The 12,510-nt window shown below is 43.7% G+C and overlaps 1 protein-coding gene across 1 annotated transcript in view; it reads left to right on the top strand.

Moving 5' to 3' along the window:
* The first annotated feature begins 3,580 nt into the window (after positions 1–3,580).
* The window catches only part of LOC126199671 (uncharacterized), a 181,766-nt gene continuing 172,836 nt past the window's right edge, over positions 3,581–12,510 (top strand). Inside the window, exons 1-2 of the mRNA XM_049936598.1 lie at positions 3,581–3,661; positions 8,824–9,015. Of these exons, the coding sequence (XP_049792555.1) occupies positions 3,581–3,661; positions 8,824–9,015 (273 nt within the window). The remainder of the gene's footprint in view (positions 3,662–8,823; positions 9,016–12,510) is intronic.

Here is a 12,510-nt window from a genome sequence, read left to right as displayed (position 1 = left end):
TAGCATCGTAGGAGTAAGTGGCAACAAAACGATTATTCACAATGGAGTGTAGAACTTATGAGACCGGTGATATAACATCAGACTTTCGGGAAAAACCCATTCACACAACTCCCAAGACTGCAAGAGCCAACAACTGCGAGAATTATCGCACTATCAGCTTTGCAGCTCATGCATTCAAGTTGCTGACAAGAATAATATACAGAAGAAGGGAAAAGAAAATTAAGGATCTATTAGATGATCAGTTTGTCCTTAGGAAAAGTAAAGGCACCAGAGAGGTAATTCTGACGGTGCGGTTGATAATGGAAACAAGACTGAGGAAAATTCAAGACACATTCGTAGGCTTTGGCGACCTGAAAAAAGCGTTCGATGATGTAAAATGGTACAAGATGTTCGCAATTCCAGGAAAAATGTGGGTAAGGAAAAGACAGGTATTAAACAATATGGACAAGAATCTAGAGGGAACAGTAAGACTAGAAGACCAAAAACAAAGTGCTAGGATTAAAAAGTATGTAACACAGGAACGTAGCCTGTCGTCCCCGCTGTTCAGTCTACACACCGGAGAAGCAATGACGAAAATAAAAATGAAGATTCAGGCGCGGAATTAAAATCAAAGGTCAAAAGATATCAGTGATAAGATTCGCTTATGACATAGCTATCTTTAATGGAAGTGAAGGAGAATTACAGGACCTGTTGAATGGAATGAACAGCCTAATGAGTACAGAGTATGAATTTAGTGTAAAACGAAAAATGGCGAAAGCAAATGGAAACGGCGAGAAACTTAACATCAGAATTGGGGATCAAGAGGCAAACGAAGAATTCTGCTATATAGGCAGCGAAATAGCCCATGACTGATGTAGCAAGGAGGACATTAAAAGCACACTAGCAATGGCATAAACGCCATTTCTGGCCAAGAGAAGTCTACTAGTATCAAACATAAGCCTTAATTTAAGGAAGAAATTTCTGGGAATGTACATTTGGAGCACATCATTATATGGTAGTGAAACATGGACTTTGGGAAAACCAGAACAGAAGAGAATCGAAACATTCGAGAGGTGTTACAGAAGAATGTAGAAAATTAGGTGGACTGATAAGGTAAGCAATGAGCAAGTTCTCTGTAGAATCAGCGAAGAAAGGAATATAAGGGAAACACTAACAAGTCGAACGGACAGCATGATAGTACATACGGTAAGATGTTACGGAATAACTTCCTTTGTAGAGGATAAAAACTGTAGAGCAAGACATAGATTGGAATACATCAACCAAATAATTGGGGACATTGGTTGCAAATGCTACTCTGAGATGAAGAGGTTGGCACAGGAGAGGAATACATGGTGGTCAGCATCAAAACGGTCAGAAGACTAATGACTCCAGAAAAAGGTGCAACCGACACGGTCAAGAGCCCAGGAGAGGCGCTGCAGGCGATGTCCGCTATTGGCAAAGGCACTCGCGTCTATCCCGTGTTGTCATAGAACGCCAAATTTCGCCGCACTGTCCTAAGGACAACGTTCCACGTTGATTTCTGCGGTTATTTCGTGCAATGTTGCTTGTCTGTTAGCACTGACAACTCTACGCAAACTCTGCTGCTCTCGGTCGTTAAGTGAAGGCCGTCAGCCACTACGTTGTACGTGATGAAAGATAATGCCTGAAATGTGGTGGTCTCGGCACTCTCTTAACACTGGGGTCTCTTTTATTAAATTCCATAACAAATATTTCCTAAATGGAACGTCTCTTGCGTCTGGCACAAACTACCATTCCGCGTTCAATGTCGGTTAATTTCCGTCATGCGGTCATAAACACGTCGGAAAACTTTTCACTTGGATCACCTGACAACAAATAAGAGCTCTCATAATGTACTTATATCTTTTGTACATGATACGACCTCCCACTGTGTAAGTGCATATAGCTACACATGACTTTTTCCACTTCCGTGTATATACAATATCAGGTTTGGTAAGAACGCTAAACACGAACATCACCTACGCACTCAAGTGGCCGATCTACCTGCCACAGAGAATTGTAAACTCTAAACAGTTACGTCCCCACCGACCTCGTGTACGTGTACGGAGTTCCGATACTGTGTTCCTGCTGCACCATTTTTTTTTTTTTGTCGGGCATTACATATAAATCAAAAGATTGAATTTATTTCATATATTAGAAATCTGGACTCGGTATTTCGACTTTTTACATGGACTGTATACTTCATTTGTTTCAGAATGCATTTCCAAATAGAGTGTTGAATAGTAAGTTAATCAGTGATCTCATAACACGCTTTGCGGGAAGTTATCCCTCAAAAAACCTATTACGTGATATTGTGAATAAGAGGCGGTCTGACTCCTAATAAATGTTAATAAAGAAGGAGAAATTTTCGAAAAGGAGAACTAAATACGAAAGGTTAAATCACTTCAAGAGGTCTTGTAAAGTAAATCTGAATAATAGTATTGATACAAAAAAGACGGATAATTTCAAGGAAATTTTATGTATTAACGGAAATTCTTTTATGATACGTTCCTTTTTTTTGTTTTTGAGTCATCAGTTTTCTGATGATTCGATGTGATCCGCCACGAATTCCTCTCTTGCACGAACCTCTCTTCTCAGAGTAGCACATGTACCCTACGTCCTCAGTCATTCGTTGAATGCATCCCACTCTCTGATTACCTCTGCAGCTTTTACCGCCTACGACTCCCTCTGGTACTATGGAAGTTATTCCCTGATGTCTTAACGTAAGTCCTATTATAGGTCCCTTCGCCTTATCGGCGTTTTCCACATATTCCTTTCTTCGTCGATTCTGCGTAGAAATTGCTCATTATTTGTCGGTTCCCCTGATTTTTAACAACTTTCTGTAGTGCCACATCTCACACAATTCAATTCTCTTCTTTTAAGGTTATTCTTACATCCTTGACTCGCTGCCACACAATGCTATGCTACATACTTACATTCTCAGAAATTCGTTCCTGAGATTTAGGCGAATGTTTGTAACTAGTAGACCTCTCTTGACCGGTAATACCCAGTTTCCCTGTGCCTATGTGCTTTTATGTCATCCTTGTTTCGTCCATCATGTATTATTGTGCTTTTAAGGTTGCAGGACACCTCAACTTCGTCTGCTTCGCGGTCCTCAAAAGACAAATAAATATAATATTCGTCAAATGTATTTGAAAAAGATCTTTGACGTGGAGCTAAAAAGGGGTATTAGACTGTCATCATATTTTTCTTCAAAGTTCATGATGGTGGACAACAACTTGTTATTTTGCGCTGCAGTTGCTTGTTCTACAATTGCATTGTGCTTGTGCATTTGGAAGAGAAGCGGCGGAAAAAGGGATAGATACTTGGCTAAAGTTTTGAGTTTTACGTCGAGATAGTAAAAGCCTTGTTATGAGAGCTATAAGTGGAGGACGTCAAGTCTTATATAAATTATTTACAAATGCATGAGAGTGCATTTCAGTATTTGCTCAGTAAAGTGGTTACTCATATTACAAAACAGAACACTCACTTGAAAAATGATTTGTGGAAACGACTGGCTCACCATTACACTCGATTTCTTGATGCAGGGGCGAGATATTCTAATTTATACTACAGCACTCGAATGTCGCAGTCCACATTAACCAAAATAATTCCAGAAAAGTGTGAAGCGATTTATAAAGCGCTGAAGCAGGAATATCTAAAGGTAAATAAATGTTTAGTACTTTATATGGGCAATAACCATTATTTATATTTTTGAACAATTTAGTTAATAGAATCAGTGTTCCAACAACAAAGTTAATGAAAAGTACGAAACAGATCAAGTACTCTTTAACTTGTGGCAGTTAACTAGAGTTCAAAAATAGACAAAGTAGAATGGAAAGCTAAGAATTTTTGTTTCGATGTTTAGTGTCACCATCTCCCCTATTCTGGGTTTGCTGGAACTCTGCCCGGTGTTTCTAAATGTACAGGTGGATGGTTGTAGCTGTGGTTATGGATATGAAATCGCCTGCAGCACATTCCACTTGCCCATCAGCACACGATTAGCAGCATGCATTGTGCCTCTTGCTCACCCCCCACTCCAGTCTAGGCAAGGTTATTAAAAATAATGGAAGAAACACACCAACTAAAGTTTGAATCCATGTTTACAAACAAACTAGAGTGACGTCAAATAGTTGTAGCAATGCCAGCGCTCCAAGCGGTTGCAATTGACATTAAACAGAATATGAACGACTTTTATGATAAAATCTACAGCGAGGCGCTAGACTTGATCATATTTCTTTGACGAAAGGCCACATTTGACGAAGTTCCCTTTTACGCTGTCAAATTTCTTTGACATAGATATTTGACATATGAACTTTGACAAAGAAATATGATAGTGTAATACCATCCTTACGTGAAGGTGATGAACAAACGGACCTCCTCCCAAAACAGTTTAATGGCTGCAAATCAACTGCTCGCAACCGATATTTTATTTGCAGCCATAGGGTTGGAAACATTCTTATAAAACCAAAACCGATGGGTAAAAAGAAATTTTCAATTCAAATAGTATTTGACGCGAGAGAGGGAAAACTTGTGAATTTATGTTACCAATATAGCGAGCATGCAGGAATCCTCCATCTTGGATGCACTCGTTCTTTTCAAGTGGAGAAAATTGATGTGACATATCAAACAGATAGAGATATACGCGAGAGAAGCAATGATGTCTCCCATTTGAACATGGCTTTCATGACTCAATAGTAATTATCTGCATTCAAGATGCCGGGTACCAAAATGTCCGCTATTTTGGTAACAGACTTACAGGTTTAACCCCCTCCCCCCTCCTCTCTCTTTCTACTTGACATTAAATTTCAGTTTATCCACCTGTTATTGTTTTCGAAGGATGTTTCCGCATCTACTGAACATCCCGGGGAATTATACCAGAATAATATTTTTAAGACGTAATACAGCCAATCAAATGCTGCCCTTTGAGAGTGAAAGTGGGAACATCGTCGGCACAGGACGGGCGGGCGTAGTCCCTGACGACTAAAATGGAAGTAGTCATGGGAAGCTTGGGATTTTATCTGAATTGGACGCGCCAAGTTTACCGAGAAATTTTTGTGCAAGGACTTTGCAACGAAAGGCTTTCCAGCCATATACACTGCAAGATAAAAAACTACACACCAAGAAGTAATTATCGGAATGAGACGGAAATCGGTAGATGTGATGTTCTTGTACAGACAAACAAACGATTGCAATTTTAGAAAAAAATGGATGATTTATTCAAGAGAAAGAGCTCCACAAATTTAGCAAGTTAATAACGTGTTGGTCGTCTTCTGTCCCTTATGCAAGCAGTTATTCGCCTTGACGTTGATTGACAGAGTTGTTGGGTTTACTTGCCCGCATCTCGTGGTCGTGCGGTAGCGTTCTCGCTTCCCACGCCCGGGTTCCCGGGTTCGATTCCCGGCGGGGTCAGGGATTTTCTCTGCCTCGTGATGGCTGGGTGTTGTGTGCTGTCCTTAGGTTAGTTAGGTTTAAGTAGTTCTAAGTTCTAGGGGACTTATGACCACAGCAGTTGAGTACCATAGTGCTCAGAGCCATTTGACCATTTTCTTTGTTGGGTTTACACCTGAGGGATATCGTGACAAATTCTGTCGAACTGAGCAGTAAAATCGTCAGTATCGCGAAATGGTTGGAGGACGGTGTAAAGAACTCTCCAGACGTTCTCAGTTGGGTAGAGATCTGGTGAGCCTGCGGGCGAAAGTAGGATTTGGCAACGACAAAGACAACCATTAGAAACTCTTGCCGTGTGTGGGATGGCGTAATCTTGCTGAAATGTAAATCCAGGATGGCTGAACCGCGTGGAATATCGTCGACATACCGCTGTGCTGTAGGTATGCCGTGGATGAAAAACAAAGGGGTCTTGCTATGAAAAGAAGTGGCCCAACAGGCCGTCTCTCCTGGTAATCGCGCCATATGGCGAGTGACCGTCAGGTTGGTATCCCACCACTGTCTGGGGACTCTCTAGACACGTCTTCATTGGTCACCGGGTGTCAGGTAGAAGCAGTACTCATGACGGAAGACAATTCGACTCCAGTAAATGAGATTCCAGGCTGAAGACATGTCAGGAGACATCTAAGACAGCGGTAGGGTACCAACCTGACCGTCGCCCGCAATACGGCCCGACAACCAGTAGTAGCTGTCTAGGGTGCCATTTCATTTAGTTTCATAGAAGGACCTCTTTGATTGTCACCCGCGGCACCCTTACAGCACAGCTGTTTCTTGACCATATTCTATTCACCCCCCCCCCTCCCCCAACACGTTAGTTGCCCTTAATGTTCAGCCAACCTCGACTTACATTTCTGGAAGACAATGCCCGTCCACTCACGGAAGGAGTTTCTATTTTCTGTATTCGTGCTTGCAAACCCTACCTTGTCCAGCAAGGTCTCCGCATATCTCCACTACTGAGAAAGTTTGGAGAATTATGTGCAGGCCCTCAAACCATCTCCGGATTTTGACGATCTAACGCACTAAATGGACAGAATTAGGCACAAAATCCCTCAGGAGGCCACCCAACAAATCTTTCAATCAATGCCAAGCCAAATTACTGCTTGCATAAGGGCCAGATGTAGACTGCCGCTTTGGCAGGCCGGGGTGGCCGAGCGGTTCTAGGCGCTACAGTCTGGAACTGCGCGACTCCCATTGGTGCGGGATGACACAGAATACTGCAGTCAGTCCTTTAGTTGTTCTCGGATGGCGGGTGCAGATGTGAAGGGGTTACAATGTACTAAGGGTGCAGCACGGCGATCCTCCCTTGTGGTGGTCAGACATTGTCGACCGGAACCTACGTGACGAGTATGCCTGCCCTTGCGTTGCCAAGCTGTCCAATTTGGGGCCACTGTGGAATCCAAATACCCCTAAATCTATGAAGTCCGAGATTCGACCAGCTGGCCAAAAGGAGACCCTCAATGGGGCCCCTTTCAAAGTCTGTCAAGTGCTGATAATGTGCCTCATACTACATTTTCACGTTTCTCACACTGTTCATTCACTGTCTTACCCTTTTCATTTCCGTTATATACCATAATAGGCCTGAAAACAACAATAAATTCGAAATTAAAACTGTGTGCCGGACCGAGACTCGAACTCGGGACCTTTGCCTTTCGCGGGCAAGTGCTCTACCGTCTGAGCTACCCAAGCACGACTCCCAGTCCGTCCTCACAGCTTTACTTCTGCCAGTACCCCTCGTCTCCTACCTTCCAAACTTTACAGAAGCTCTCCTGCGAACCTAAGCCATGTCTCCGCAAATCCTTTCTTTCAGGAGTGCTAGTTCTGCAAGGTTCGCAGGAGAGCTTCTGTAAAGTTTGGAAGGTAGGAGACGAGATACTGGCAGAAGTAAAGCTGTGAGAAGGGGCAGTGAGTCGTGCTTGGGTAGCTCTGGTGGTAGAGCACTTGCCGCGGAAGGCAAAGGTCCCGAGTTCGAGTCTCAGTCTGGCACACAGTTTTAATCTGCCAGAAAGTTTCATATCAGCGCACACTCGGCTGCAGAGTGGAAATCTCATTCTGAATAAACTCGAAATATAGTAATGCGCGACCACTACGGTCCCAGGTTCGGATCCTGCCTCGGGCATGGATGTGTGTGATGTCCTTAGGTTAGTTAGGTTTAAGTAGTTCTAAGTTCTAGTGGACTGATGACCTCAGAAGTTAAGCCCCATAGTGCTCAGAGCCATTAGACTACCGTTTTCTTGACTTGCTCAATTTGTGAAGCTCTTTCCCATAAAAAATTATCCAATTTTTGTAAAATTGCTATCATTTGTTTGTCAATACATGTACATCAATTCTACCGATTTATGTCCCATTCGGATAATTCCTCCATGGTGCGTCTTTCTTTTTTTTCTCTTAAGAGTTTATAAAAATATGTTCGAGGATCCTGAGGAAAGGGGAGGGGGGAGGAATTTTATCAGCTCATAGTTTCTCTCTTCCGCCCTCCACCTCTTAATGGGGGGTAGGACGTCAAACGGGCCGACTTCGAGAAGGAGAGGTACCACAGGACATTTTAATTTGCACTGTCTATACTTTTACAAATAAATTCATAAAACTTTGTCAGCATGACCAGGAACGATTCAGAATTCACACACATAGCAGAGGAAGTTCAGAAACATAACAAAACAATTTTTTTTACATGTGAAATTTCATCATTTTTTCACTTTGTATTGGCTGCATTTGTTGCTGTAGGTACACTTTTCTTCATAAGTAAGACAGATTCTTCGATGAATTTTGCACAGCTTACAAACCATACGTAGAGTTGTATGAAACTCTACAATTTATTTAATCCATGGAAAAATGAATGGGCTGTTACATTTTAAACTTCGTGTTTAGAGAAAACTCGAATTTTATAGTTAATTATCTCAATTTTTCCTCAGTTTTTAACAGATTTGGGAAATTCTAGATTTTCAAACACCTGTAAGTATGGTTTGTATGCTGTGCAAAATTCATCGAAGAATCTCTCTTACTTATGAAGAAAAGTGTACCTTCAACAACAAATGCAGCCAATACCAAGTGAAAAAATGATGAAATTTCACATGTAAAAAATTTTGTTTTCTTATGTTTTTGAACTTCCTCTGTTATGAGTGTGAATCCTGAATCCTACCTGGTTATGCTAACAAAGTTTTATGAATTTATTTGTAAAAGTATAGACAGTGTAAATTAAAATGTCCTGTGGTGCCTCTCCTGCTCCAAGTCGGCCTGTTTCACGTCCTACCCCCCTTAACACACCCAGACAGATACAGTCACCGGCAAGGCCCTACTGAACCATATGGTCAGTCTGTGCATCTCATAGTCTGCAGCGTTGAGTTCCGACAGCCTCAGTGACGGCCCGCGCTTGTGTGGCAGGTGCTGATGTGCGACAACCTGTCGCTGCCGTTCCGGGACGAGAGCTTCGACGCGGTGCTGTCGGTGGCCGTGGTGCACCACTTCGCCACCACGGAGCGCCGCGTGGGGGCGCTGCGCGAACTGGCGCGCGTGCTGCGCATCGGCGGCCGCCTGATCATCTCCGTCTGGGCCATGGAGCAGCGCCACCGCAAGGTCTGTCTGCCATCCCCTCTGTCTGTCTGTCTATCTGCCGTTCCTCACTCTGCCAGCACACGTCAGAACACTGAGCGCTATGTACCGGGTGATCAAAAAGTCAGTATAAATTTGAAAACTGAATAAATCACGGAATAATGTATACAGAGAGGTACAAATTGACACACATGCTTGGAGTGACATGGGGTTTTATTAGAACCAAAAATAAACAAAAATTCTAAAAATATCCGACAGATGGCGCTTCATCTGATCAGAATAGCAATAATTAGCATAACAAAGTAAGACAAAGCAAAGATGATGTTCTTTACAGGAAATGCTCAATATGTCCACCATCATTCCTCAACAATAGCTGTAGTCGAGGAATAATGTTGTTAACAGCACTGTAAAGTATGTCCGGAGTTATGGTGAGGCATTGGCGTTGGATGTTGTCTTTCAGCTTCCCTAGAGATGTCGGTCGATCACGATACACTTACGACTTCAAGTAACCCCAAAGATAATAATCGCACGGACTGAGGTCTGGAGACCTGGGAGGCAAAGCATGACGAAAGTGGCGGCTGAGCACACGATCATCACAAAACGACGCGCGCAAGGGATCTTTCACGCGTCTAGCAATATGGGGTGGAGCGCCATCCTGCATAAACATCGTACGTTCCAGCAGGTGTTTATCAGCCAGGCTGGGGATGATGCGATTCTGTAACATTACAGCTCCTTTTATACACGATTCTCATGCGCAGTCACTGACGTTTTGCTGTCCAGCGCCATCTGTCGGACATTTTTTTTTCTAATAAAACCCCAAGTTCATTCCAAGCATGTGTGTCAATTTTTACCTCACTATCTGCATTATTCCGTGGTTTATTAAGTTTTCAAATTTATACTTAATTTTGTGATCACCCGGTATGTACTGTACCAGAAATGTCCGCGGACGAAATACTGCGATCCAGAGAGGCATGGGTGACTTGGCGACATCTTTTATGTATCCATTCGCAAAAACTGCTGCAGGCAAACGCAACAACAAGGCACCTACAAGATACACCGAAGACAACGATGTGCGGCGGCGACAGGAAACTAGAGTTCTTGTCACTGCAAGGGCGCAACACAGCGAGTGCGGTCTATGACTATGTAGATCCCGTATAACTGGAGCCTTAAGACATACCTGTACACTATATGATCAAAAGTATCCTGACACATCTGTGTAATCCGCATTAGGTAGAGGTGCCCGGATACTTTTGATCATATACTCGCCAGTATAAAAATAGGTGCGAAATATTGTGTTATAAGTAGATGAGCAGTAACAGCAGGAGAGCTCAGTCACTTCTCACGTGATGTCACCAGAGTGACACAGCCATAAGGGACATTTCAACGCTTGTACAGTGCCTAAGTCAGCTGTTGACGATGTGACTGTGTACAAGTTAACGGGTAATAATGGTAAAAATTTTATTATGTTCTACTTCCACTATTTTGATTTAGCCTCAGGCAGTGGCGTGAGCAGTTACATAAGCCACTCCACAGTACTTGTGGCCGGCCCCCGCGCTATTATGCTGGTACGCGACCATGGTATTGCTGAGAGAGAGGCACCAACTTCCTGACACAAACCTGCCAGTAGGAGGACCGGCTGCCGCCACGTGAGGTACGCAAGAGGGTCGGAGAGGCAGCGGCCGCAACAGCGGGTCGCTCTCTGGCCTGCCTGCTTCCTTACCCTCTGGACGGGTCCACTAGTCTTCCTACTGAAGGTGAAATGCACTTTCCGGACCTTATGCGGTTTACTCCGCGTCCGTATCATTTTACTGTGAATATTGTTCCCCTTAGTCGTAGCCCGTGGCAATAAAATCCACTTTTCTCTGAATCCTAGCATTTCTCATTTTATGTCGAGGAAAAACTTCCCGGATGCCCTTCTGAGCTCCTGATGCCATCTTGACCACGTAAAACTGACAAGTGGAAGCGCAAAGACCAGCCAGAGTTCGTGAACTGACAGTCAGGTATAGTCGAGCATAGAAGAGGGTGGTTATACAAAAATCTCACGAAATCACTGTAAGGAACCACTCGTCAGTTCCAAAGTGCTGCCAGCAGTTCAGCTGATACAGTGACTGTGAGTGGGCAGTAAAGAAGGCGGGGGTACAACGGTAGAGCAGCTCCTAGTAAGGAAACGAGTGCTTTGGGGTGATTGATCACGCTACGTCACGTGGCAGTCCGATGGATTTGGAGAATACGTCGAGAACTTCACCAGACACCGTGTGTATTGCTAAAAGTGAAGTACAGAGGAGGAAAAATTTTGGAAATTTGTGGTAAGTTCGTATGGGACCAAACTGCTGATGTTAACAGTCCCTAGGCTTACACACTACTTAATCTAACTTGCGCGAAGGACAACACACACACATCCATGCCCGAGGGAGGACTCGGACCTCCGACGGCGGGAGTCGCACGAACTATGGCAAGGCACCCTAGACCGCGCGGCTACAGAGGAGGCGGTAGTACGGTGTAGGGATGCTTTTCGTGTTAGGATGACAGCCACTATGTGCTTAATAAAACACCAAATACAGAAGGATATGAACACGTTTTACAGTATTGTCTACTGCGTACAGTAGAGGAACTGTGTGCAAAAGATGACTGTTTGTACCAGCCTGACAGTCTACACAGTGTACTCTGTCACAAAACAGCGTCTGTGAGGCAGTGATTTTCAGTAACATTACTGAAATGGAGAGTCCTGCTCAGAGTCCTACCCGGACCCAATGAAACGCCTGTGGATTCAGTAAGAGGGTCTACTTCGCTCCCGACCCAAGCGTCCAAGACCACTAACTTCTGATTTCTGCTCTTAAGGAAGAATGGGCTGCTGTTCCTCCACATACATCCAGATTCCTCGTTGAAAGTGTCCTCAACATAGTCCAAGCCGTCAATAAGGTGAAGAGTGGACACACCCCATATCAATGTCAACTAATAGATGTTCAGATATTTATCATCAAATAGCGTCAGGTGAAATGTGCTTTCTCTGCGCCGTTTGCTACCGACCAGCACTGGTTGTGGAGGTTTACCGAAAGCTGTTACCAGGAATACTGTCCCTGAAGTCTTAGGACATGGAGATACCTGACTCTGTGCCAGATCTGCACGTCCTCATCCGATCCCTTCACAGTTCAACATGCACTGACTCCAGTTGTTAGAGACTAAGTCCATGTCACCAAGCTTGGGGCTGAGACAATGTGAAAGGTGTAGTAATATCTGCGTATCTTTGCAGCGGCTTTCGCTTGTGGAAAAAATGGTCATATAAGCAAATGAATGTGGTATAATAATACACTCCTGGAAATTGAAATAAGAACACCGTGAATTCATTGTCCCAGGAAGGGGAAACTTTATTGACACATTCCTGGGGTCAGATACATCACATGATCACACTGACAGAACCACAGGCACATAGACACAGGCAACAGAGCATGCACAATGTCGGCACTAGTACAGTGTATATCCACCTTTCGCAGCAATGCAGGCTGCTATTCTCCCATGGAG

This window comes from Schistocerca nitens, chromosome 8 (genome assembly GCF_023898315.1).
Source record: "Schistocerca nitens isolate TAMUIC-IGC-003100 chromosome 8, iqSchNite1.1, whole genome shotgun sequence".
Taxonomy (NCBI): domain Eukaryota; kingdom Metazoa; phylum Arthropoda; class Insecta; order Orthoptera; family Acrididae; genus Schistocerca; species Schistocerca nitens.
This window is presented reverse-complemented; position numbering and strand designations above follow the sequence as displayed.